We start from the raw sequence: 26,747 nt of genomic DNA on the forward strand, positions 1-26,747 counted from the left end.
TGGGCTGCCTGTCCTGCTGCCCTTCCCTGCACCTTCCAGGCACAGCAGCAGTGCTGATAGCTTCACTTTGCTGCTGCTGCTCGCATGGCTCTGCCTGAGCGAATGCTGTCTGTGGAGATCATCTCCATTAGCAGAATCTGCTCCCGTGGTGCTGCCCCTGCATGCAGGGCTCTGTTCCCCCCCTGAATGAACTTAAACCCCTGAGTCATCAATGCACACTTATTTTTTCTAAGCAGCATCCCAGTAATTGCTGAAAAGATGGTTTAATGGAGGTAGAAACTGTTGCTACAGCTTAAGATTGATTTGAAATTGGATCTGGCATAAAATATCAGTGTGAAAAACGTTTGTTCTCTTGCCGGGAGGCTCTTGTTGCCTGCCGAATGGCATCCCAAATTGTGGCAGGAGGTCTTAGCCCCCAGACTCCCAGTGGTAGCTGACGTACCATGGCAGCTTTCCAACATGCTTGCTTATCCGTTTTGCAGGTGTAGCAATGATGCAAATAGTCAGCTGCCCGTATGTAAAGACAGTCGCTACCACCAAGACCGGTAATTTTCAAACCCATCTTAGTTCGTTTTGTCTGTAAGTTGGCATGGTAGTGAATGTTGTGCTTTATATTTTATTTATTTATTTGCTTCTCCAATTGATTGAATATATATATATACACACACACACTTTATTTTCAAAACCAGTGTAAATGCAAATGCCGTGTTTGGCCAGGAAGTAGCTTTCCCAATTAGCTGTTAGCGTCAGCTAATTTTGTACATCAAACCCAGGACAGTGTTCTGTAACCATTGAGTTCTGTGATAGCTGTGTCCCTTTTCATGCCCATACTTCTCAGTTAACAGTTTCCTGTGTGTGGATTTTTGTTTTCCCCCCTCATGTGCAGTGCCATGGTTGTGCTCGCGTGTTGGTGTGCGTGTTTGTGTGTCTTACTATGAAACTTACCATTTTTCAAATTGTGCACTTAAGAGAAGCCATTTACTGAAATAAGTTCATGGCAATGTGTAGTGTGTACCTTCTCCTTTATTTAAAAAGAAACAATTTTCACGTCAATGTTAAAAGTCCAAAATTGTGATCTCGTAGTGCTAGTCATATCCAGCTTGCTCTTCTAGAAGTTGTCCCTCAAAACATGGTCAGCATATCCATTTTGTTTGATAGAGCAGAGAAATAATTATGTAGCATTTTGGTTGTTTTATTTTCCATATTCGCTTGTCATTTTGCTTTAGGATGTGAATAAAACGTTTTTTTCCAGTCTTTGCTACTAAACAGAACCATCACAAACTCTGAAATAGTTTCATTCTTTTTGCTTGTAATCCAAGGCTGTAAATTGATGCTAGGATGAAGTCAGGATTTAAGACTTAGCAAAGTTCTGCTCCTTAACGTGTCCTGTGGCTCAGAGTCAGGCCAGCATTGTTTCTTTTCACAGCAGCTGTAGGAATATCCTAAAATGACGGAACTATTCCGCAGTTTAAATCACTCTGAAGAAATAATAAAAACATATGTTAGAAATACATCTCCTTTTGATGTATTAAAGCAAACATCTAAAGCCCAGCTGTCCTTGTGCTATGCAGAATTGAATATTAATTAAAATTAAGTTGCATTTATGTAACTTTCCTGGTAGTATGGGCATTAGTGTTCATTAATATGTAGGAAGAAAACCCAGTAACAGTGCATTGCTTTCAGTCTCACGTAGAAAATAACCTTTTTTGATGTGGGATGATTACTTGTGAAGTCAGTCAGAAACGTGCCAGGTTTGGGGTCTCTGGTATTTCACTGTCACTCACTGTTCTGTTTCCTTCTCTCCTCTCCTGTGTTTGCTGCCCCTTCCTGCAGGTGTCTTGCCAGGAATGGCGCCTCCCATCGTTCCCATGATCCACCCTCAGGTCGCCATTGCTGCTTCACCTGCCACTCTGGCCGGAGCAACTGCAGTCTCGGAGTGGACAGAGTACAAGACAGCGGATGGAAAGACGTACTATTACAACAACAGGACTTTGGAATCAACGTGGGAAAAACCCCAAGAACTGAAAGAAAAAGGTGCTGTTTTTATAGATATAGCTGTGGGGGGCAGAACTGCTTAGACTAGTGATGGTTGTGTTCGAAATGTGAACAAGAAGTTCTCTAATCCCCCATCTGTCTTAAATGAATCTTCACACCTTGATTGTATGGATCCATTCAAGTCACGAGTCTGAGGTGGCAATCTAAGATGCACCTTTCCTCTCCTGTAGAATCTAAGTACTGTACAGACTCACAAATTTGAGGAGACCTCAAGTACAAGAAGATAGAAAATAGGGGAAAAGATCATTTATTTTAATGTTTGTAAACCAGGGAAAATGAAAGTCATTAAAATTCTGAAGGCAGAGTGCGAGGCTGAGTTTGTAAACAGCTTTGAAGTATGAAGAAAAAGGAAATTGCCTCCTGTCTACTAAGTCTGAAGTTGTGCTCTGGTCATGTTCTGCAACTTGCATTTGTTCTAATCCACTTTGTGTCCGTGGGTGTTGTTCCTTTGGAGGAAAATACTTGTATCAGAAAGAAGTAAGAAAGAGGAAAAATCTCGTGGCTCTTATTCAGTGTGTAAGGTCTTTTTTGGGGAAGAAAATCCAGTCAGACCAAAAAGTCCTTCCTCTTATTGTCTGATGGTTCTTTTGGTAACAAGAAGTCATTGTTTAGACATTCATACGGTTATTTAAGTAATTGCTCTCCATCTTTCTAATAATTCAACCAACTCTAGCCCATGTCACTCAGTGACACATCTGCCCTTTTCTTCAACACCTCCAGGGACAGTGACTGCTTCCCCGGGCAGCCTGTCCCCGTATCTCACCATCCTTTTTGAGGAGAATTTTTTCTTATTATCTTAATGTCTCCTCTGGTGCAATGGGAGGCCATCACCTCTCATCCTGTTGCCATTAGCTGGGAGCAGAGGCTGACCCCCACCTTACCACAGCCTCCTTTCGGGCAGCAGTAGAGTGATAAGATCTCCCCCAAACCTCCTCTTCTCCAGTTGAACCATCCCGGCTCCCTCAGCCGCTCCTCGTAAGACTTGTGCTGCAGAGCCCTCGTGGCTGCCTTGTCCTCCTGTGGACACGCTGCAGGGCCTCGGTGAGCACAGTGTGGAGGTGCAGCCTCACGCACTGTCTGCTGAGTGCAGACAGCAGGCACCTCCCTGCTCCTGCTGGCTGCGCTGAGAGCATCTGACACAGAGCCGGGGTGCCGTTGGTCTCTTTGGCCTCCTGTGCGCAGTGCTGGCTCGCGTTGGACTGACTGTCAGCTGGCCACCCCAGATCCTTTTCCTCCATGCAGCTTTTGTGCCAGTCTGCCCCGAGCCTGTGGCGATGCATGGTGTTTTTGTAACCAGGATGCAGAACTCAGCGCTTGCTCTGGAGGGTGGTGCGTTCAGCTGGCTTTTTAATGCATTGTCTTACGGTATTTCCGTGTTCAGTCCCAAGTAGATCTTGCACTGGAGATGATCACGTCTTTGTAAGCAGACGTTGTAAAGTGCAAGAATGGAATGTGGTGAAAATGCATTGAAAATAAGTTTTGGTTTTGCTGTTGTGCTGGACAGTCGTACTGGAAAAAACACGACTGTTTCTATGATTGTTTGTTAACAGTAGTAAGGAGAATTTTATCTTTATGCAGAAAAAATGGAAGAGAAGATTAAAGAGACAATTAAAGAACCTACAGAGGAACCCTTACCAATGGAGACGGAGGAAGAAGAGCCAAAAGAAGAACCTATAAAAGAACTTATAAAGGAGGTAAAAGACCTTGCAACCAAATAGTATCATCATTTTAGTTCCTACATCCTGCGGGGTGGATGCATCTGTAGACCAGGCATTATTGACAGGAAGCATGGTTAGTAATCTGAGTTCTTGAATTTCTGGGGGTGATTTTTGAAAGCCTTTTTCTTTTTTTTTCTTCTTTTTTTCGGCCTTATAGCATTTTTTAACAAAAAAAGACAACTTAAAGAAAAAAAAAAAGGAGCATGAATTAAGTTACAAAATTAATATGAACATAGCAAAAAGAAAAAGGTAATCTGATTGCACAGACGTAATCATCTTTTGCTCTTCTTAAGGTGTTCACAAAAATGAAACTTTTCCTTTAAAACCCCTGAATAGCTATTGCTTTGTTTCTTTACTACTTTGAAACAAAAGTTGCACTTTTCCATGTGCTGTAACAATCCGTTTAGTTTGTTAGGAAGGCACGAGCTAGAAGGTATTCAGTGCTTGTGCTGCAGTAAAAAAAATCAGCCTTTTTTTTCCTGAAAGGGATTTTGTCATGCTGAAAAAGCACAGGTTTTGAAGATGCCAAGGTGCTTGCATGAAAATAAATGAAATAAATGTTTTTATATTGATTTCTGTGAACCTGTATGTACACTTCTTAGCAAAAACGCAGAATTCAATTATTATTTTTGCTACCCTTGTGTCCTGTTTACTTTTGAGGTTGCAGCTCGTTTGTTTATTTGTTACAAAGGTCATTGCAGAATTTCGACTGTTCCATGCTCCACGGCTTTGTTTTGGATAAATGGATTTTAAGACCAAATACGTATTTCTTTGCCCCTGCATTTTACTCCTTGATGAACTACGTCAAAGATTGGTGCAGATCTAGGAAAGTATTGAAGTAAGGTTTCAGCGAAGCAAACACCTGGAGGTTTCCTAGATTGAGTTTTGGAGCAGCTCTGACAGTGTGTGATGAAATTCCAGTGCTTTTGTTTGAAGTGTGGTTGAGGTGAATTGTAAGCTGGTGATTGGCATTGTTTCGAAATACAATTGCTCGTTCAAAACAAGTACATTGCCCTGTAATAACCAAGTAATTGCCAAGCTATCATTGCCTAAATCCTGTAACTTGATTTTGTTGTTTGTTTGTTTGTTTCTTTGTTTGCTTGCTTTTATCTTGAGGAGCCAAAAGAGGAAGAAATGACTGAAGAAGAAAAAGCAGCTCAGAAAGCCAAGCCAGTTGCAACCACCCCTATTCCAGGAACCCCTTGGTAGGTACTGGTTTTCCCTGCAGCCTGCAACTGGAGGACTGAATCATCACAAGGAGTGTTGCTGGATAGGTAGAACAAGTAATAGTGCATGAAGATCCTTTCATGGCACACTTCTGATCCCAATAACATTGGATTCCTTCAGGCAGCAGTCTTTGTAGCATAGTCTTTGCATCTCACGCTCACTGCAGTCTGGGAGGTACATTGCCAGCATAGCTTCCTTAGCCCATTCCCCTTCATCTGCTGCCGGTTCCTCCTGATCTGGTATGAAATTCTGGCCCCTCAAAATTGTTTGCTACTTCTGCCCTGTGCTTTGGGGAAGGAATAGGTGCAGCTGCCAACCAAAACAATCCAGTCTTTTGAAGTGATGTGGCAATATGAGCACGATGTAACGAGACAAAACGAGACGTTCTGTTGTCTGTTGAATTTCTAGGTGTGTGGTGTGGACGGGTGATGAGCGTGTTTTCTTCTATAACCCTACCACACGTCTTTCTATGTGGGACAGACCAGATGACCTTATTGGAAGAGCTGATGTAGACAAAATTATTCAAGAACCTCCTCACAAAAAAGGGATGGAAGAAGGGAAAAAACTCAGTAAGAGCATTCTTTTCACCTTCCTTTAAAAGTCTGAATATAATTTATCATTTATTTTGTGTTCATTTCCAAAATTAGTGATGTCCAAACAAGTGAGAAAAATGTAGGCATGTCAAAAAAATGCATATAGTTTTGGAATTTCTTCAAGAAAGAAGGTGGGAATGCAAGGACATCAGCTACAGTACAGTTTGAAAATAGCTGCCAAGAACAGAGAGCACGTAAGAGGCTGCTCAGCTGAGGCATCTTTCTGATATGAGTTGTAGTAAATGATCCTGGGATGACACATGGGCTTGGTAGTTGGAGGAGAGCAAAGTGCAAGTATGTAATCAGGAGATCCAGATGTGCTTTGTTAGGCTGCTTAGTCTGATTTCTTTCCTGCAAATAAAAGGTCAGCGTTCATCATTTTAAATGCAAAGCCTGCCATCAATCTGTTAGTGCCCCCAGAACGTTGGGATGGCATTTTTCTGGAAGCAACTAAGAATGCCTCTTCCTTTATCAGAAAGCAGTACTGCATGCATTGTCCATCCTCTGATTTTGCATAAGGCTTCGTGTGTGAGTTACCGAAGATAAAAACCTAAAGTAGTGTTGAAATCTCTTACAGTTAGAGAAGAGCATGAATCTATAGAAGAAGCAAACGAGGATGAGCCAATCAAAATTAAAAAGCGCAAGTAAGTTTTGAGTTGGTGTTTGTCTTGCTTATGAATATCTATCTTTGGTGGACGAAGTCCAGCAGTCTAGGTTTTAATAGCAGTTATTTCTGTGAGATTTGTTTTCTCTCTGTTACGGTAGTTTAAATGCTTTATTTCCTTTTTCACGTTGCTCTCTGTAATGGAAGCAGTGGGCCTTACTTTAGTTGGAGTCGTTTGTAGGTGCTGTTTTACAAACAGTTTCACAGGTTTTTTTGTTGTTTTATACTCTTAGTGGTGATCATGAAGTTGTTGATAGTTTGTGAGTTTGTGTTTGGAGCTAAGCACTTTTGCCCATAGTAAATATAAATCAGCAAATTGTGCATTTCTTTCCAGAAAAGTTTTGATGGATAAATTTCTATTTCTATTACATTTTCTGCTTTAATCATTTTAAGGTATTCTCAATTTGAATTAACTGCTGTAGTCTTTTTCACAGAGCCTCAGTCTTGAACAGGAGATGAGAGAATTAGTGCAGCTAACCTAAAATCTAGTGCACGTCTGGCGAGGCCTCTGAACACAACCAGACCGTGTTCAGTTCTTAGGCTCGTTTGTTGGCACTGAAGTTGTTGAAAATATCTTGGTTGCTTGAACTCTTTCAATACGAAAGCATTCCTATCCAAGTCTCAAAGAATGGTCACGACTTGTAAGCCTGTACTTCTGAATTAACCTGTCCCATCTGCTGTGTGACCTGTCACCATTTAACCTCTGACCCGCAGAGCTGACTTGCTACTTCCCAAGTCATACTGTATATTTAATTTTCTTTCTTTTCCCAGGAAGGATGATAACAAAGATATTGACTCAGAGAAGGAGGCTGCTATGGAAGCTGAAATTAAAGCTGCTCGAGAGAGAGCCATCGTCCCATTGGAGGCTCGGATGAAACAATTCAAGGACATGCTTCTAGAAAGAGGGGTTAGGGAAATAATTGTGTGTGTGAATGAGTGACTGAGAGGAGGATCAGACAGAAATCTCAGTTCTTAGCCAGTTCAGGACCTGCAGCACTTTATGCAAGGAGAGCAGTTTCGTAATTCTTCCAATTCATGGTTGTGTTTGGTACAAGAGCCTGTATTTCAGTGAATGTTAAAATCAGCAACATTTCATTTCTAAATAGGTGGAATTAAACAGTTTAAAGATGGAGGTGAGGGGCGAGGAGAGAGGAAAAAATTAAGATAAAATAAAATCCAAGTTAAGTAAGCATAAAATTGGAAGATGCCAGTGAAAATAAATGAGAAATGGACACTTAATGTTTTGGGAGGTGTTCCTACATGGGAAAAGCAGTAAGTTCCAGTAAGTAGTAAAATTCGGTAGAGAAGCAGTAAATGGTTTGTACATCCTTATCCTTAAATGGAAGACTTTTTATTTTTAGCTAACTAAATTGGGAATTTGCTCTGTACCAATCAGTTCTGATAAATAAATTGGACTATTAGAGTGTAAATTCAGTTTTTTTGGAAGTTAAATATGTGAAGTGGTTCCAGCTGCCAATGAGCTTTTTTTAGTTTCAACAACTAAATGTCATGGGTTAATTGTAATAAGGCTTTCCTAAGATTAACTTGAGCCTGTTTAAGTTGGAATCTCTTGTACCAGAACTGTTGTTTAAAAATCATAGCATTTATATCCAACATCTGCTCTGTATTTTTTTCTAAAAACACAAAAGCTCAACAGTGACTTCTCAGTTTTCTTTTAATGCCACACAGCAGCAGTTATTTTAATGAGTAATTAAGTGTGTGTTACTATTTAAAGTTTTCAGAGCCAATTAGTGTTGGAATTTGCTCTGGCCACCCCCCATAGCTCATCATCTATTAGTGATGAAAACTTCATCATGAGTTTGTCTTTATCTTTTCATGCCTTATATTTTTTAAGCAAAACTGTACAACCTCTGTACATTCAAGATAAATTAAGCCTCAGTTAAAGTCTGACTTTATTTTTAATTAAAGGTCTCTGCTTTTTCGACGTGGGAGAAAGAGCTGCACAAGATAGTTTTTGATCCTCGTTATTTACTTCTCAACCCTAAAGAAAGGAAACAGGTAAAGAAGTGAAATTCACTCTCCTTCCAGCTGCTGCTGGTATCTAAATCCTCCGCCAATTATTTTTGCTCCATGCAAGTCTTTCTGAGTAATCTGTTGGAAGAGATTTTTGTTACGATTGGGGTTTGTTGTGAAATTGGAAAAGCCAAAAGAAGCTGGTTGATGGTTCTGCTGTATGCGTACAAAAACTTCCAAAACCTGAATGAAGTGATCAGAATCTTCAGTATCTTGTCAAACGACTGGAGTAATGATTAATGCAGTTGAAAAAATAATAGTGATAAAAAGTAATTAAAAAATCCCAACCACCTCATTTATTCTTAAGCAAGTTCTCACTCAGGAGGCTTTGAATGGACGAACGGAAACAGGAAACTCCAAAACACAAGAAGTGTCTGCTTGCTTAAACACAAGTCCCAGTGAAATGTGAACTGGAACATGTAAGGAACCGTTCGCTGTTCTCAGATCACACGCTCAATATATTGGAGTAATTCACATACTGAAGTGCAAAGCACTCGTAACCATTCTTTCTGCCTTGTCTGTATTGGTTCTGTGGTGGGAGGAAGGGGCCAGGGGAAAAGGAAAGCAGTGGGATTTTCTCCCTCCTTGCCTAGAGCTGGTGTGGGTGCAGGTTTTATGTTTGGTGTTGTTTCTGCAGGTATTTGATCAGTATGTGAAAACCCGGGCAGAAGAGGAGCGCAAGGAGAAGAAAAACAAAATAATGCAGGCCAAGGAGGATTTCAAGAAAATGATGGAAGAATCAAAGATTAACCCGAGGTAGGAACTTCTTTGTCATTCGTGTGCATAAGCACTGTAGGAACCAAGTATTTTGGGTGGTGCTAGGCAGATTGCCTTCATTAACCTCGTTCAAAATGGTGAAAGAGGAGAAAAATAAGGTATTAAAATCTTTTTTTGCTTACTGTATTATTCTATAAAATAATAGAACTTTATCATGCTTAATGTATTTTTAGTCATTTTGAAGAAATTCCCACAACGTTCTCTGGACTGTGAGAGGTTTCAAGGTCCACCACAGTTCTTCTTTAGTAACCCTGTTTTCTAAGAATATTTGTAGTCTCTGAGAAGTGTTAGGGAAGATTCCCCAGTTTGAGAGTTTGAAGGAACATTTTTCTGTTTAAGTGTCTTGATAATAATAAGACTTTTTAATGTTGTGATTACTTTCATATGAAAAGTGTTACTTACCCTTCTCAGCCAGGCCAGCATGCAGTGGTAACAGTGAGATGATAACAGTAAATGCACTAAGGCTCAAGATCACGTTGCTAGAAATGTTTGTTTCACAACTTTCTCACACAGAGCTCATGAAATAGGTGCTTATGTCTACAGGTGAGCGTTCTCTTTCAGCATCTCTTGGCTTACTTGGCATTAATTCTTTTGCAGTGAAGTAACTGCTTGTTCGGTTTGCTTCCATTTAATTGTTTTAGTGATCGGCGTTGGAAATTGATGGAACCCAGTGTTATGTAAATTCTTACATGACTTCAGATGTGATTAACTCTTACTGTGAAGCACCAGTCTGCTCGTTTAACGAGGGCAGAAAGTTTGGTAGTCTAGGACGGATGGAGCCATGAGAATGTTTTAAGAAAAAATGGATCAGTGAGTTCCACGTAGCGTTCACAGGCTAACACCAAAGGTTCCTGTTAGCTGTAGTGTTCTCAGCTTCCAAGGTATCTGCAGTGTGTCGGATTGGGACTAACTCTTACTTAATTATGGACTGGGGTGGGAAAGAGAACTCCGACTGAAAGACTGTCTTGTTTAATCTTATCCTTTGTCTTCTGGTTTCAGTGTTTGTCTAAAGATATTGCTGTACCTCTGTGAGCGTCAGACTGCTTTTAATCATCTATCTCAGTCCAACATGCTCAAGAGTTTGTGTTCCACTTAAGCAGCTCTTGTTCTTCAATATAGCTGTACATTCATTTTCTAATCTTTTTGAATAAGCTACCAAATTCTCTTCTTGTTTCAATTTACCCTACAGCAACAGTAGGCTGGATTTTCCAAGTCTAATTATTTCCATGCTGTGATGAAAACATTCGTATGATTATAAGTGTCTCACGTATTCTTGGGGCCAGATTTGCATCAGAGCTTGGAAAAAGCAGAATAGTGGTTTTTTTTGAGGTAAGTGGCAGTACTATATCTACTGCACAGATTGGAATCTGGCCCTGGAGGTGAGAGAACTGCCAGGAAAATGCTATGGGGATAATGGGTTAAAAGCCCAGTACTGCTGCAGCTGCCCATAGTGACTGAAGTATTTTCAACTCCATGTGTTTTAAGATAAGGCAATATGGTGTTCACTGTAGGGGAGGATTTCAGCAGCCAGTGTTACGTTGTGACTAGCACAGAAAGATTGTTTCCTCAGTAAACTCTTAGCATGGTTTGGCTGCAAGTGAATGCATGCGAAGTTTCTAATTTCACAGGTGTGAAATACCTGGACAAGACTGGTGGCTGAACTGCTTACCCACAAAAAAGACAACTTGTAGTCAGCTGAGTTTTCATTTCCTTTTCTTGGTTGTGTTGTAGTTTCTCTTCCTACACCTGCATGTTCTGCAGGTAGCTCTATTAAACCAAAACAGCAACAAACCAGTACCTTACAAGTGTCTAATGTGTGCGTGCCTACACCGGACTCCCTTCTGTAATTCGTTGGTCAAGCATCTCTACAGTGAGAACATAGGATGGTTTTTCTCTTCTTCTTTTTGGTTTTCATTGTGCTCTGGCATGTTTACCAGCAGAAGAAATGTTTTCTCTGCTGAACCTGCTTCCAAGCAAAGACAGCTCTGCCACATTAGTTCACTTGCCATTTTGTTGCAGAACTACTTTTAGTGAATTTGCAGCCAAGCATGCTAAAGACTCGAGATTCAAGGCAATTGAAAAGATGAAAGATCGAGAGGCCTTGTTTAATGAGTTTATCGCAGCGGCAAGAAAGAAGGAAAAAGAAGATTCGAAGACCAGGGGTGAGAAGGTAAGGTGAATTTTTTTAGCTCAGCGGTGTGAGTGGTGTGAGCCTGAGTGAGATGGGACAGAGCAGTGCTTGGTTGGCAGCATGCCTTGGCCGGGACGTAGTCCTTCCCTTCCTGTAGATGTTTTACAATGTAAGCACTTCACGGATGTCTCTTTGGTCTTTCTAAACTAACTGCTTTTAAGTTTGCAGGTATACTAACGTAGTGTGTGTTGAGCTCATATTTGTGACCCTGAGAACAGTGTAAGATGCCGTCCCTAGGCACTGAGAGGAGCACAGTTCTTGTTCTGCTTGGCTGGGAGGCCCAGAGCCGGCCATTATCTCTCTGTTCTTAGTGAAGGCAGTAAGATCTTAGAATTCTCTGCAGGCTGCTCCAAGTAAATTTCAAACAGCTTCCATATTTTCTTTGCATTTAAAGCTAGCACTTCCGTGACTTAATCTTTCAGTAAATATATCTTATGTATAAACTGCTGCTTATTAGAATTAAAGGTCAGCTATTAAAGATTAATGAATTCCAAATGTCATCTGACCGTAGTGTCAATAGTCAAGAGCAGGCTTTCATAGAATCAGAGAATGTTTTGGGCTGGAAGGGACCTTTAAGATCACCTACTTCCAGCCCCCTGCTGTAGGCAGCGATCCCTCCCATAGCCCAGGTTGCTTGCAGCCCCATCCAGCCTGGCCTTGAGTGCTTTCAGGGAGGAGGCATCCACAGCCTCTCTGGGCAGCCTGTGCCAGTGTCTCACTACCCTCACAGGAAAGAACTTCTTCCTAACATCTAGTCTAAATCTACCCTCTTCCAGCTTAAAACCATTTCCCCTTGTCCTGTCACTACCTGCCCTTATAAAAAGTCCCTCCCCAGCTTTCCTGTAGGCCCCTTCAGGTACTGGTAGACCGCTATGAGATCTCCCTGCAGCCTTTTCCAGGCTGAAAAGCCCCAGCTCTCTCAGCCTGTCCTCGTAGGGGAGGTGCTCCAGCCCTCATCATCATCACAGCCCTCCTCTGGACCTGCTCCGACAACTCCATGTCCTCCTTGTGCTGGGGGCTCCAGAACTGGGCGCAGTGCTCCAGGTGGGGTCTCACGAGAGCAGAGCAGAGGAGCAGAATCACCTCCCCTGTGCTGCTGGGCTCCCTTCCCTTGCTGTGCTCTCAGTGCTAGGAGAGCAATTAACTGCAGAGGTGATGCTGGGTGTTACCACCAAAATGTGCAGCCTTCCTGCCATGTCCCCGTGTGGTGTGTGAGTGGAGAAAACCTCTAAAGCCTGATTTTTAACATGTTGAAGTTTGCAGTGTTTATTTCGTAGCATAAAGTTAATGTATGTTGCACTTAGAATACTTGCAGAAGAGAAAAATGCTGAACAGCACATTAGATTTGCAGACAGTTTTCTTGTTCAGTAAGTCTCATGTATTTTTTTCCTTAATCCAGGTACTCTGGTCTTTTTTTTCCCAAATGTTGCCTTATTGCTGATATTTTCAATGAATAATTGTGCTCTTAGAGGAGAACTGATGTATTTCAGATCTAGAATTTTACATGCTGCGTTTTGGTTATGAATGAGGAACTTTAAAGCGCTCTTGCAGCTTAGTGCAAAGTAAAATGCAAAGTAAAATGTCGTATTGTTGCATGACTGTTCTTAAGTTAAAGTTAAAAGAAGAGAGACTGTGTTTGTTTGCTTTTGAAATAATGTTTTTTTTTTCTCCAAAGCCTTTTGTAACCATTTTATGTATTCTGTTTTATAACAAGTGGATAGACTTTACAGTTATGTGCTGTGCGGCCTGTCAATCAGTTCAGTCTGACAGCTGTCAATCACTGACACGCAAATATTATGGGATTCCCTAGTGAGGAAAGAATTGGTATCTCTGTGTGGTGACTTTAGCCTCCCGCAGCTCCGGTACTTTACATTTTTTTAGTTTTTTTCCTTGTGAAGTGATGAGAGTTGTACCTGCAATGTGTTAACTGCCAAAAAAAAAGACCTAAATACACCTGAAATATTTTCGCTCTTATTTTCCTTTGATTTTGAAAGTGTTTAAAGCAAAAGAAAATTTAAAGCATTGAACTTGAAGCTTTCTCAGTCTGTTTTAAAAGTCCAAAATCTCTATTTAAGGAGGATCCGCTTTACAGAAATCTTTAATGTAAGGGTTTGGGGTTGTCCAGTATTTTGTTTTTTGCTGGGAGTTGTGGCTCACTGGCTGCTGATGGGTGCTTGGGTTTTCAGCTGCCGCTCAGCGGCTGGGGGTGGAGGGGAGCAGGCAGGAGCAGATCCCTGTGCTGGCGCTGTGCCGGGCGGCCCTGCCGAGGGTTCCCCCTCTGTGCTGTTTGTCAGCTGGTTCCTGTGTTAAATGCTTACGTGCACTGAACTTCACATCCAGGAGCTGCGATCCCAAAAGGCCGTTCTTTGGTGAGACGTTCTGGAGTTTTAATTACAAAGCAAATCGCAGTGCTTCTCTGTAGATGCTGCAGATGAAAGATAGCTCTGGCCGGGGTTAAACCCGTGCTTTGGGAGTCGCTCATCTTTCTTAGGAAGGAATTGGCTCAACGCTCCCTTCCTTCTGCAGCCGTTGCTTGCGGAGCCCCGGTGTGGGGCTGGGCGGCGGTGGGGCAGGCGGTGCTGGGCTGGGCTGCCGTCCCTGACGGAGCTCTGGTCAGGCTGTGGTTTGCGCTGCCTGCAGTGCTGCCTCCCGAGGTCTGACCGCCTTGTTCCGTGGGATGTCTGTCACACGTTGTTTGTGCAGGGGCTTCTGGTTAAGCTCTGAGAGACCCTTACTTTATAGACTTCTGCATTATGATCTGGGCACCGTCTGATTTTTGACGTATTTCTAATGCCATGGCTTAGAAAGCTTCATATTTTTATACTGCATGCATGTTTAAAGATGTTTTGAAACAGCATTCTTTATCTTAAAATGAATAAATGGTTTGCTTAGCATTTTGTTAGCTTCTTTAAGCAAAATGATAGTGCTGTAGATACAGAGTAACTCCTCGGCTGGCTCTAACCACTGTTCTCTAAATCTCTGCTTACTATCTGAACCTTTCTGAGATAGTAAAGAAAAAAGTCTATCAATCCTTTATGTTTATGTATTAATATTGTGAAGGGTGCAAGTTATGGCTGGCTCAGCCTGCAGAATGTTGTTCTGAGCTTTGTTTCATTGGTGCCGTAACACAGAGCAGCAGGTGGCAGTTCTCTGCAAATGCAGAGTGTTCTCCTTTGTGAACCTCAGTGTTCCAGAGCAGAACTGCTTCTGGCGATGTTCTTTTCCAATGGACGAGGAGAGCTGACAAGTATCACAAACTGAAGGGCCAGTCCTTCTGAACCGATGGTTTTAGTGGTGTGCCAGGGCCGGGGACTTTGTTCCATCGGTCAGCGAGGCTCGGGCTGCTGCGAAGGCAGCGTGCTCAACCTCTGTGTCCAGCCTGTCCATTCGCTGCCTGCAGGCCCCTCAGGGAGCGAGGCTAACGGCTCCCTTGCTTCTGTTCTCACGCACGGGGTCTTAAATGTCAAAGCAGATTTCTGCGGCACCAAGTGTTGGAAATAAAAAGGAAAAATCAGCTAGGAGTTAACGCACATCAGGAAAGAGGGAAATCATCTACCCCAGAAAACAGAGGTGTAATAAGGCACAGGAGTTGCTCTTGTGACGGCTGATTCTGGGAGTTTGGGTGAAAATTGGTTGCTCGCTTTTGTCTTAAGATTCAAACAAACAACAACAAAAACGAACAAATAAACCAGAACAAAAATCCAGCAGGACTGATGCTCTGCCAGCCGTTGGTGGTGCTGTCATTTTGGACAGAGTGTTGACGTCCCAGTTAAACTGAAAATGTAAACTAAAAATTTTCCTTATTTGCATACCTGTCTTCTAATGTAATTCACTTAATTACTACTGCGTGGGTTCTTTATTGGTTAGATCCATCTTAAGATGAGTAGATCCAAGAGTTTACCTCTGTTTATTGCACACTTGGAATACGAGTCCTTAAATAGACGATCTATTTAGAGCCCTGTTTAAAACTGCAGAGCTTCTGTGATATTGATAGTACAATGCTACAGTGGAGAATCAGTAGCTTGTTATTTTGATATGTAAAAGCTCAAAAATAAGCTGAAATTGAAGAAATAAAATTGGTGAATCATTCTTTAATGAATATAGCTCATCGTAGATTTAGCAGATCTTCCTGATGTGAAATCTTCCCAAAGAGGAAGTGAGTTGTAGATGTGAGGTCTAAATTCAGAGTTTTAGTAGTTTTAATGCTTTTTCTAAATTAAAATGGTATGTAATGTTAGTATACTTCCCTCTCATGGAGGTAAGTTCATTTCTTCTTTCATAAGAGCAAACTGCTGCGTATCAAAGTCTCTTTCTCAAGTGTTATCTTTCTGTTATTGTCTGTAAAATAGATCAAAATGGACTTCTTTGAACTACTGGCTAACCACCACCTGGACAGTCAGTCTCGCTGGAGCAAAGTGAAGGACAAAGTAGAGACTGACCCTCGTTACAAAGCTGTGGATAGCTCTTCACAGAGGGAAGACCTTTTCAAACAGTACATTGAAAAAATAGCTAAGGTACGTGTGTGCCATTGGGAAGCAATTTTGCGTGTCCTGCTGTTGTGTTGCTAATGATGTGTGAAGGAACTAACTGTAAGACAGCCTCACGTGTGCTTTCTTTCCATGTTTAAGCAGGCTCTGCACGGGGGTTATTTGTAGCAGTACCCTGGAATGACTGCAGCAGATCTTAGCAGTGCTGTCCGTGGCTCTGCTGCTGCATGGTGTGTGCATGCCTGCATGCGTACATTGCATACGTGCACGGGTGAATTTAGTCAGCAGAGCAGGAAAAGCAGAGTGCTGTAAGGTCATTGGCTATAGAACTTCAGAACGTGCAGACACCGCTCTGATGGCTCTGAAACAGAATGGGCACTTTCCCGTTCTGTGGTTTTCGTGTCAGCTGAACTTTCAGGATGGCAGGTGGCTCACACGCAGCTCCTTCGCTGGTGCCCATCTCTGAGTGCAGCGTTCCTGCTTTTCTCTTCAAGGAATTAATGGTGGAGTGGGGAAAAGTTGGCTAAAGACAGTTATACTGCTTCCCTCAGCCATTATTCAGTGAGGGGATGCACTCGTGAGAAACGTCGTTCTGTGGTGAGAACAAGTGTGTGTTGTAACCTGGCTTCTTTCCCCCATGCAGCCCCAACAGCAGTTCAGCAGTTCTTGAAGCAGAGTTTTGCAGATCTTACATCGCTTTGAAGTATTTTGTTCTGAGATACTTTTGGTTTGATAATCCTTTAATTTGCTAACCTCCCTAATGAAAGCATGAAAGATGTCACGTTGTTTTTATTGAGGAAAAACTTCTATTCTTACATTCCAGAATTTAGACTCTGAAAAGGAGAAGGAGCTGGAAAGACAAGCTCGCATTGAGGCAAGTTTGCGTGAACGAGAAAGAGAAGTGCAGAAAGCTCGATCAGAGCAAACCAAGGAGATCGACAGGGAACGTGAGCAGCACAAACGGGAGGAAGCTATACAGAACTTCAAAGCACTGCTGTCTGACATGGTGAGGCACCAGCACGTTCTCTCTGATTCACTCCAGGAGCGTGGCAGTGCATTCTTTTCCAGTCATGCTGTGTATGAAAAGCACTTTGGCTTATATAGAAGTAGAATTGTCTTCACTTTCTTTACAAGAGAGTACTCTTCCAGGACAGTGATTTCTCCTCCTGCATTTGCACTAATGCATAGTGCTTCCCCCAGCTGCTGCTTGGTTAGTGTTTAACAGAAAGCTGCTGTTGTCTCTGAATTTTTTTGAAGAGCTTTAATTCTTAATTTGATCTATAGTTTAAAAGAAGGGATAGAAGAACACTAAGGGCTGGGTAACAATTGTCAGTGAACCACAGGGCACCACATTGACAGCAATAATCCTCCTTGTGGCCAGGTGCGTTCCTCAGATGTGTCGTGGTCTGACACCAGAAGGACCCTGCGCAAAGATCACCGCTGGGAGTCTGGCTCCTTGCTGGAGAGAGAAGAGAAAGAGAAGCTCTTCAATGAGCACATCGAAGCACTTACCAAAAAGAAGAGGGAACACTTTAGGCAACTTCTGGATGAGACTTCAGCGGTAAGAGCGATATGTGCTCAAACTGAGATATTTGCAAGTCCATGTTGGATTTTTCAGTTTTCTGCCAGGAGTTGATTTTTGTTTGGCTTTATTTTCTGGGACTGTTTGCTTCACCAGTCTCTTTTCTCCATAAGAAAAATGTAAGCGTTACGTTTCCTTGCTTATCTTGAGTTCTGTTTCACTTTAACATACAGTTCATTTGCATTTAAGCTTCTAATCAGTGATTTTTTTTTTTTATCTCCTGCAGGATGTTACGTTTCTTCAGTATTGAGTTGCTTGATATTCCTTTCTATATGGCATCTTGCTCTTTCAAATAACCAGTGTGTTTGTCTCGATACCAGTAGATGATCTTTTGTCTGTCTGTTTTAAGTCATGCTCTTTAATTTGAACTTCTGTGCCTGTCATCTTCTCAGTGTGCTGTGAGGTTCTGGAGAGTCTTGGTCTTTTAAAATTGTGTGCAAGCTTCAGTCAGCTTTCTTGACCCTGCAGCTTTGAGTGTTTTTAAGGCATTGGTTAAAAGCTGTTGGAACAGCAGGCAGATCTTAGTGTGACAGGATCATATGGCAGATGTTATTTTAAAGCAAGCTTCCTGTAGGTAATTTTTCACAGCATATATCCATAGATATGTTCTAGAAAAGGATCTTAGAATGTAAATGGTGTTTGGGAGGATGTTGATTCAAAAGTGTCTGAAGAAAAGTAAATGTGTGAGATCATATAACAGAAAATAGCAGTATAGTAATAGGAACGAGAAAAACCCAACACTTGGATACAGCAGTGATTTTGTTGGTGTGCTCTGGGGATATTTACTTTCAGATGTGGTAATACTTATATTCCACATCGGTAGGATATCATTTTCCTTGCAGTCTTAACTATTTTTGCTTCTTTTGAAAGATAACTTTAACATCGACGTGGAAAGAAGTAAAAAAAATCATTAAAGAAGATCCGAGGTGCATTAAATTTTCTTCAAGTGACCGGGTAAGAGCTTTGCATTGCTGTTGTTGGCCTTCACTGTGGTGCAGGACACGGAGAAGGAAAATCAGGGACTGCTGACATGGTGCCTGCTTGATGTGAACGTCATTAGTTTTTAATTAAAAAATGCAAGAAGTAAACAGAAATACATTCATCCTGTGACTTGTACTTATATTCAGTGTGTTGAGTTGCATGAAGTACTTTGTCTGCATTCGATGTTCTGGGTTCATCTTTTGTCTTTCAGAAGAAACAAAGGGAGTTTGAGGAGTACATTAGAGACAAATACATTACTGCCAAAGCTGACTTCCGAACACTTTTGAAGGAGACCAAATTTATCACATACAGGTGTGTAGCAGAATGTCACCCAGGAGCTCTTTTTGCGCGTTTGCATGTCAGTGGCAAGAAGCTGCTCTTTTGTTCCCTAGAATAGTCTTGCCTACATTTATTCTATAATTTTTTTCATAATCTGTCAAAAAAGAAAAATATATGTATGTGTGTGTGTGTGTGTGTGTGTGTGTAGTTGACAGAGGATTTGTTTTGGTTTAACTTGGCATTTCCTAATGGTTAACAAATAATGAAAATCAAACCAGCACAGAGGTCAGGTTGTCTTTTGCTTCAGAATAGCACTGTGTGTACCCTGGCTGCCAGGCAATGGGTTCATTTTGTGGTGAGGGCCATCTCCTGTGCTCGTGTCAGTCCTTGCCCCTCCAGTCATCACTGGAGTGTTTTGGAGTTTTGGTTTCAGGTGATGCTACTCAATGAGCAAATCACAGTGCTGTCAACTGAGGCAGTGCACACAGTTTAGTACCAAAGCTGTGAAATCCTAATTGTCTGCCTCAGTTGGATGCCTAATTTAAAACTCTAGATTTTTGTCCCCCTAGGTTTTGGCATTTAAACAGTTGATGTAGTGCTGTACAAGGCCACAGCAGCCAGACTCAGGTCTTCCATGATGCTTAATTAATTTAGCACAGAGGCTGCAAACACTCTAGCTCCTGTGCCTTGATACTGCCAGATACTTCAGCATCCTGCTGCTGACGGAGCAGAAAGCGCGCGTGGCCCAAAGCTCCGTGCAGGTTGCTGGCGTTGCTCCCCCCCCGGCTGCCTGCACCGCTGTGAGGGGTGGCACCCAGGCCCCGCCAGGCAGTAATTCCTTGCGCCTGCTTCCAGATCCAAAAAGCTGATCCAGGAGTCAGACCAGCATCTGAAGGATGTGGAGAAGATACTGCAGAACGACAAGCGCTACCTGGTGCTTGACTGCGTGCCGGAGGAGAGGCGCAAACTCATCGTGTCCTACGTGGATGACCTGGACCGCCGAGGTCCGCCCCCCCCGCCCACAGCCTCGGAGCCGACGAGACGGACGACGAAGTAGAGCTGAGTTCACTTAAGGCAAGAGTATCTGCTAAATCAAAAAGCTTGCATGAGCCATCTGTCAGGTTTATACATATACATTACCGTGAATATATTGCAAAACCATCTTAGGAACAGAGGAGAAAGCAGTGTTTGTGAGCATAAAGTGGTCTCTGTGTGAAAATAGAAGATGTATATAAAAAGAGGAAGAAAAAAGAACGTGGCAGTTATTTATGAGTGTCTGTAGGGCGGGACGGCGGGCCCAGCTGTGCAGGCAGTGTCGGGGCCGTGTCCCGCGGCGCAGGAGGAGCGGCGCTGTGCAGCTCCCAGAGCTGCGCGTGGGGCTCAGGTGTGAGCGTGGCCCTGGGGCTGCCTGGCTGTGATGGCGAGATGCTGCTGCAGCTGATGGCTGAGGGCCACGTTATGGTAACAGGTGCTGATTCTGTGCTTGATTTCACCCTTGTACGTGGTGATAAATCCGTTGGAGCCCCGAGTTAAAACTGAAAGGAGAATTAGCACTACAGAGACCAAATCAAATTTGCTCACAGGTCTGCTTTGTTCCTTACCCTATCCATGGATTAGAAACAAAATCAGGTTGCTCTGCCCAGGCAAAGATCTGTCCAATGATTTTTACTCCAGTTGGAAACACGTGGCTGGTAGCAGTGGCTACCCAACAGAGCAGGACGGTTGTATAAATGTTTTTATTTACGATAAGTGATCTTTGCATACTTCTGGATTAGACTGTGGATTCCCCCTCTGGGCAATTCTTGTAAACTATACTCCTGTTTTGAATGTTAAACTTGTGTTTCTAAAGTTTAATTTTGAAATGTTGGGATTGTTCAGTTTATGTATTTGAACTACAATAAACCAACTCCTTTTTTATATGGATTGTACAGGCCTAATGCCAGTTTTTGTTGGGTTTTGTTGGAGTTGTGAATTCAAGAGCAGAGCAAAGAACTGAAGTCCTATTGCCTAAAATGTTGGCTGTGTTTTGCCAAACTGTGTGATACTGTACAGCATCAAATTAAATTTCATAAACATTCAGATCAGCATCTGTGCAGTTCGGTGCCAAACAGAATTATTTTCCAGTTCAGTTCTTCAGGCTGTGGCGTTTCTTCCTTTGCCTGCACATGTGGTGTGGGTCTGTCTCTCCGGGCCAAGGAGTGGTAGATTAAGGTCATGCCATTAATATGAAGGTAAATGAGCGCCTGTTTGTATAACATTGCCTTTGCAGCATTATCCATGCCCTACAGCTTCTAATTAGGTGCCTCTGTTTAAATTCATCACCAGCAGCAGCTGAGAATTAGCGCTTGGGCTGTGGAGGAAGCAGCTCAGTGTCGCGTGTTACCAGTAATGAGTCCTGTCCCCGTGGGGGCGCAGGCCGTGCAGCTCTGTGCAGCGTTGGGTTTGGTTTCATTGTGAAACCAATTCCACTAGCAGCAGAGATTGCAGCTGCAGGAGAAGCCAGCGCCTGTTCCTGTGGTGGTGACTCCTTCACCCCTGCCTCTGTTCTGATGGCTGCTGCTCAAGGCGTTGCTGCCCTCAGCTGCGCCCCGCTGGGCAGCCTGGGGCCAGAATGAACTCTGAAGGACTCAGCACTGCAAAGCTGGCTGGGAGCTGCCAGTGCCCCCAGACACAGGGATGGTGCCCTGCGCTGCAGCGCCTGGGCTGGGGGCTGCCCGGCTCTGGTGCCCCCCGGCTCTCAGGGCTCCCTGCACCCCCCAGCGTGGCCCCAGCTGCAGCCGCCTGGAAAGCACAACAATCAGCAGCTCCACACAGGCACATTTGGAACAACTTTACTTCTGGTACCAGAGTGCAGGCTTTCTGTACAAGAACAAAAAAAAGAACATTTAAAAAAAAAAGTTACTTTATCTTGGCTTTTTTTTTTTTAACCATTTAAAAAAAAGGTACTCCTGGAAGCCACCACTTGTAGTAAATGTGTGAGGCAGTGCACGTCCCCCCTACTCATCCCTTTGGGATGGCGAATGCCCCCTGCTCCTGCCCCACAGATCCAGGCAGGGCCTCCCCAGGCTCCTCTTTAGGGGCTGAGGACTGGAGGCACCGCAGGAGCTGCAGGGCGTCCGAAGCGCGCAGTACAGGAGGGGCAGTGGGCAGGGAGCACTTTGCCCTTAGAGTGGGGTGGAAGCTTCCTGTGGGACACAGGTGTGGGGGATGCAGCACAGCTGCTCAGCAGGGCCGCCCTCCTGGGGACACTGCTGGGGTGGTGCTGCTGAGTGCTGCACTGACTTCATTTGTTCACTGGGTCTTGCAGGAGCGGTTTCCAGACTGAAAATTATTTTTTTAATTCAACATTTGCTCGAGTAAAAAAAGGATCTGAACAATCTTAACAGTAGAAAGGGGGAGCCTGGCCATGCACAGAGGAAGAGTTACTGATTTTATTATTGTTATTATAATCTAGGACCGTGGGCAGCCCATGGAGGAAGCGGTCAGGTGCTGAGAGCAGTGTTGGGCTGGATTCTCTTTTAGGATGTCATAAATTAGCAACTTACACTTTTTCTTTAAAAAAAAACAAAAAGAATAAATAAATAAATTAAAAAGAGAAAGAGTATGAGGTGCAGGTGTACAGCAACAGGACAATAACAATGACCACAGTGCAGGAAAAGAAAAAAAAAGGAAAAAAAATTAAAGCCCAGGTTCAGTTTGGTTTGCAATCAGTGTGTTTTGGAAGCATCATTTATAAAGGTATTTCATATACCCAAAAGGCACCACAGTATTGACAAAGCCAAATCCTGGGGAGTTGCCTGGGAGCTCCGGGCGCAACAATTCCATTCTGTGTTTGGTTTTGCTGTTGGTAAGAAGAGGAAATGATGAGGGCAAAATGACAGATGTGAAAAATGGGGACAGGGCTCTGATATCCTGAACCAGTAGCTGGGATCTTTAGGATTAAGCTTTAAAGAATCGGCACGGATTACAGAAGCCCAGCACCCCGCACTGCGCTGCACACAGCCGCCCCGTCTGCTCCCACTGCAGCTGATGGCGCCCCGCGCTGCCGCCCTGCCACCCATCAGCCACCTTTACAGCAACGCCTCGGGGACAGCAGGAGCTGAAGCCCCCCCAGCTGCTCCGCGCCGAGTCGGAGCTCCCAGCACTACATGGAAACTGGGAGCTGCTCAGCCCCGGCCCCACGGCAGCTGATCCGCCTGCCCCTGCACACTGCCATTCCCAGAGCAGCAATTTAACAGAGGAATGGGAAAGAAAGGAAAAAAAAAAAAGAAAAGAAAAGAAAAGAAACATTTGGAATCTTGTGTTTACTAGTATTCAGTACATGAGAGACTCCTAAAGAATAACTTGTCCTCCTAGTTAACCTTGTCCTGGAATATATACAGGTTATTTGTCGCTGCCACAGCAATGATGTTCTCTGAAGGGTGCCAAGCCGTATGCAGGATCTTTTTGCTGAAGTCCAGACTGTCCACGCTGATCTCATCTTTCCTCCTCTTGCCTCCCACGCAGACCTTGCGGGGTTTGAGGACGGCGCGCGGTTTGCTGTTCTCCCGCGAGGCCTCCAGCGTCACGTCGCGCTTGGTGTTGCGGTCGAACATGCGGAAGAAGTTGTTGTAGGAGCCGGTCATGATGACGCTGTGAGGGCGGAAGGGCGAGTCAGCGAGCACAGCCACGGCCCGGCACCGCACAGCGGACACCTCATGGAGTTGTGGAGAGGTTTGGGTTGGAGGGGACCCCGGGATCATCAAGTTCCAACTCCTGTGCTGGGGCAGGGCCACCGCCCTCCAGGTCTGAGCAGCTCCAGGGATGGAGCATCCACAGCCTCTCGGGGCAGCTGTGCCAGCACCTCACTGCTCCACCTGTACAGAACTCCTCTCTGACATCCAACCTAAGCCTTCCCTCCTCAAGCTTAAAACCGTCACCCCTTCTCCTGTCGCTGTTGACCCTTCTTTTTATCATCCCTTTTTAAACACTGGAAGGCTGCAATGAGGGCTCCCTGCAGCCTGTGCAAGCCCAGCTCCCAGCCTCTGTCTTCGCAGCTGAGGGAAAGCTCATGCAGGCAAGAATTTCTTCCAGGCTAATTACACAGATATCACTCTTTATGGCAAAGATTTGGCTGACCCAAACCAAGTGATTGTCACACCTTTTTCAAGGCAAACTCTCCCTGACTTAAATGGAACACACAGAGCTGTAACATGATTTAGATCAGACTCAGAATTCAGGCCCAGCTGTCTCACTGTGAGGTAAGCAAGGAGCCACTGCCCCGGGAGCCAGGCACGCAGCCCCAGGCACCCCGCACACAGACCCCAGCTGCCCCACAGCCACCCCTCACCTGTCAGAGCCGTTCCACACGCACTCGAACTTGTCGAAGATGCAGTCGTTCTCATACAGCGAGCACAGCTTGCTCCGCAGGTAGTCGTGGACCTGGAGGCAGGGATGGATGGGATGAGGCAGGGGGCATCCGCGCCAGGCCCCACGGCCGCTCCATGCTCCCATCCCGCCCTGCCCGCAGCCCCGCTCTGCCCACCTGGTAGGTCTCGATGGGCCGGTTCTCCATGTTCAAGTCCCACACCTTGACAGTGAGGTAGTCCCGGGTCATGATGTACCTGCCGCTGTGGCTGAATTTGACGTCGGAGATGGAGGAGATGATCTCAGAAAAGAATGAGCGGTTACTGGGGTCCTCAGGCTCCTCAAAAACTGCAAGAGAGGAAGGGACAGGCCTGGCATCGGTGACCCTGCGGGACCCGCTGCCCTGCCCAGCACACGGGAGGCCGTGAGCACCCTGAGCCTGCAGTGCTGAGCCCACTGTGAGCGCTGGGCATGGCGTAAAGCGAGCACCTGTGTGTTATGGACTCCGTGCACTCAAGTGCCTCCATTTTTAAATGAGTGCAATAACCAGGAAGGCTCAGCAGAGACCCATCCATCAACAGCACAAGAGAAGACCAAAAGATTTAGAGCCTCGTGTACCTTTTCTCTATAGAAATCAATGCGCAGTATAACTGAAAGTCAATGTAAATATTTTATAGCTACTGCAACCTACAGATTTAATCCGATGTCTTTGAATAAATCACAGCCTGTACAGCCCAAAGAGCATTGATGAAGGTCCAAATTAAATGCATTTACAAATTCAATTTCAAAGTAACGTCAGCTGGACAGGCATAGCTTTAAAGAAAACAATAGATCAGCACCACTGAACAGGCTGCATTTGGAGTGCATCTGTCAGACCTTTTCCTTCCACCCCTACAGACCCCTCACCACCTCAGCACTACAGAATACTGCTGGGGAACAAGGAGAGGCTCCTCCTCCTTCTGGAAAGAAACCCATTGTCCCAACACTGACTTGGCCATAAAGCTTATGAGCACGAGCACTGCCTGGCACCCACACTCCCTGTATCCAGAAAACAAAGGCAGGAGGAGCTGTTCCAAGAGCCAGGGCTGGGTTCGACCATTCACCTCCACTGCCCCAGCCCAGCCTTGTGCTCATCACAGCTATTCTCCAACACAGCAGGGAAGGCCTGACATAGAAATGGAGCCCTTTCTTAGGGCTGGGGATATTACACTTACAGTGAATAAACAACCATAGAAGTAGAAAGCATCAAACTGCAGATTGAAAAACCAAGATGCCTCAGAGACCAAACTCAAGAGGTGATGGCAGCACCAAGAACACAAGCAAGAGGAGAAGGGCAACAGCAAGAAGGGCTGGGTTCAGATCCTGACCCCGCAGTGCTGTGTGCTCTGCACGGGCTGAGCAGCGCCACGCTGCACTGCGCCCCGAGAGCCTGCAGCCCAGAGCAGCTCCTGCACAGCGCTGCTGTCCAAGCTCCTGCATGGCTGTGCGTGCAGCCCGAGGGCCCTGCGGGCAGCTGGGAGCACATGGCTCCTTTCCATTCCTTAGTGAACGCAACCACCCCTCCATTTCTGTAACACCAATTCAAACCCCGTCTTTTCTTTCTCTCCTTCATTTAAACTCTAATCGGGACCATTGGCCACATGTACCAGGAAATCCAAAGCAGCACAAAGCCTGTGGCACAGCACCCAGAGCCCCCTCTGCAGTGATGTCCCGCAGGGCTGCAGAGCCCACAGCCATCTCTCCAGGCTCTGACTCTGTGCTGCAGGCCACAACAGATTTCTCACTTAAAATGGAGATTGGGGAGTGCTGCAGAGGCAAAGAGGTTTGTTTCCTCATTAGCTAAATGAGCCCAGGGTGGCAGACAAGGTTTGTCATCCTCCGGAGATTCTGCACAATCAGCTTGTTAATTTTTAGCTCGAGGTCTTGCCAGGCTTATTACAGCATGCAGCAGGACGTCGTTAGCCGCTGCTCGGGGCTGAGGAAGGAGGTGATTTGTTTCTGGAGGCACTGCCACATCTCAGCTCTGCACCGGCTGTGTGCTGCCCCAACTGACAGCAGGCAACGAGAGCTCTGCACCACGGATCCTCAGCCCCGGGCAGGATGTGCTTCATGTGTCTGGAGCAGGGAGTTCCTAATGTGAGAGCAGATCCTTGCACCCCATTTATGTGCCCTTTTTCTAGTATAAAAGGCTTTGGTGAAAAGGAAAACAGAAAAACAAAACAAAACAAAACAAAAAAACAAGAGAATATTCTGTCAACAGGAAGGTGACAGCAGTCGTGCAGCAAGGTGTGCCTGTACCCAGGGCTCAGTCCTGTAAGGCTATAGCACAACGGAAAGTGCAGCAATAACCAGGGGGTGGCAAAGTCCTGAGCTGCAGCAAGTGAGGATTTGCTCAAACAGAACAGCTGTGAGCACCGAAACTAAAGGAAAAGGCTGCTTACCTTTGGAAGGCTTCAGATATGCAGGGATCTGTAGTGAGACTCCCTCACTGCCAGCCCTTAAATGAGGGCCCGGAAGGGGTGGATCCTGGCTCCAGCCCTTCCATCAGGTACATTGCATACAGCTGAGCTTCTCTGGGTCAGCCCTGCCTTCCCACCAGGTGCCCAATCACTGCTTCGAGCCACTGCCAGCAGCCTCAGCTCAAACAGGATGGCAGAATTTAATAGGAGATCATTTCAGTAAGTCTGCCCCTAAGCTGCAAAGTGTGTCTGTCTGATTGAACACAACAGGGATGTGCAGCGCTATCACAGAATGGCCCAGGTTGGAAGGGACCTCAAGGATCATGAATCTCCAACCCCCCTGCCTCAGGGCCA

At 44.7% G+C, this 26,747-nt stretch overlaps 2 protein-coding genes across 5 annotated transcripts in view; one reads left to right on the forward strand and one right to left on the reverse strand.

Moving 5' to 3' along the window:
* The window catches only part of TCERG1 (transcription elongation regulator 1), a 31,123-nt gene extending 10,618 nt beyond the window's left edge, over positions 1–20,505 (forward strand). The window contains 16 exon segments of the mRNA XM_052689371.1: positions 483–545; positions 1,834–2,034; positions 3,634–3,749; positions 4,890–4,978; positions 5,409–5,569; positions 6,171–6,237; positions 7,029–7,164; positions 8,187–8,276; positions 8,929–9,047; positions 11,088–11,238; positions 15,609–15,773; positions 16,570–16,752; positions 17,128–17,307; positions 18,199–18,282; positions 18,521–18,621; positions 19,444–20,505. Coding sequence (XP_052545331.1) covers positions 483–545; positions 1,834–2,034; positions 3,634–3,749; positions 4,890–4,978; positions 5,409–5,569; positions 6,171–6,237; positions 7,029–7,164; positions 8,187–8,276; positions 8,929–9,047; positions 11,088–11,238; positions 15,609–15,773; positions 16,570–16,752; positions 17,128–17,307; positions 18,199–18,282; positions 18,521–18,621; positions 19,444–19,645 — 2,108 coding nt within the window. The 3' untranslated portion in view covers positions 19,646–20,505.
* Positions 20,506–21,403: 898 nt separating this feature from the next.
* PPP2R2B (protein phosphatase 2 regulatory subunit Bbeta) overlaps positions 21,404–26,747 on the reverse strand; it is an 87,161-nt gene continuing 81,817 nt past the window's right edge. For all 4 annotated transcript variants that reach the window (XM_052689375.1, XM_052689374.1, XM_052689372.1 and 1 more), the window contains 3 exons: positions 24,113–24,282; positions 23,918–24,009; positions 21,404–23,220 (listed from right to left, as the gene is read on the reverse strand). In XM_052689375.1, the coding sequence (XP_052545335.1) occupies positions 22,941–23,220; positions 23,918–24,009; positions 24,113–24,282 (542 nt within the window). In that variant the 3' untranslated portion in view covers positions 21,404–22,940. The remainder of the gene's footprint in view (positions 23,221–23,917; positions 24,010–24,112; positions 24,283–26,747) is intronic.

The sequence above is a fragment of the Tympanuchus pallidicinctus genome, unplaced genomic scaffold (genome assembly GCF_026119805.1).
Source record: "Tympanuchus pallidicinctus isolate F22 unplaced genomic scaffold, pur_lepc_1.0 scaffold25, whole genome shotgun sequence".
Taxonomy (NCBI): Eukaryota; Metazoa; Chordata; class Aves; order Galliformes; family Phasianidae; genus Tympanuchus; species Tympanuchus pallidicinctus.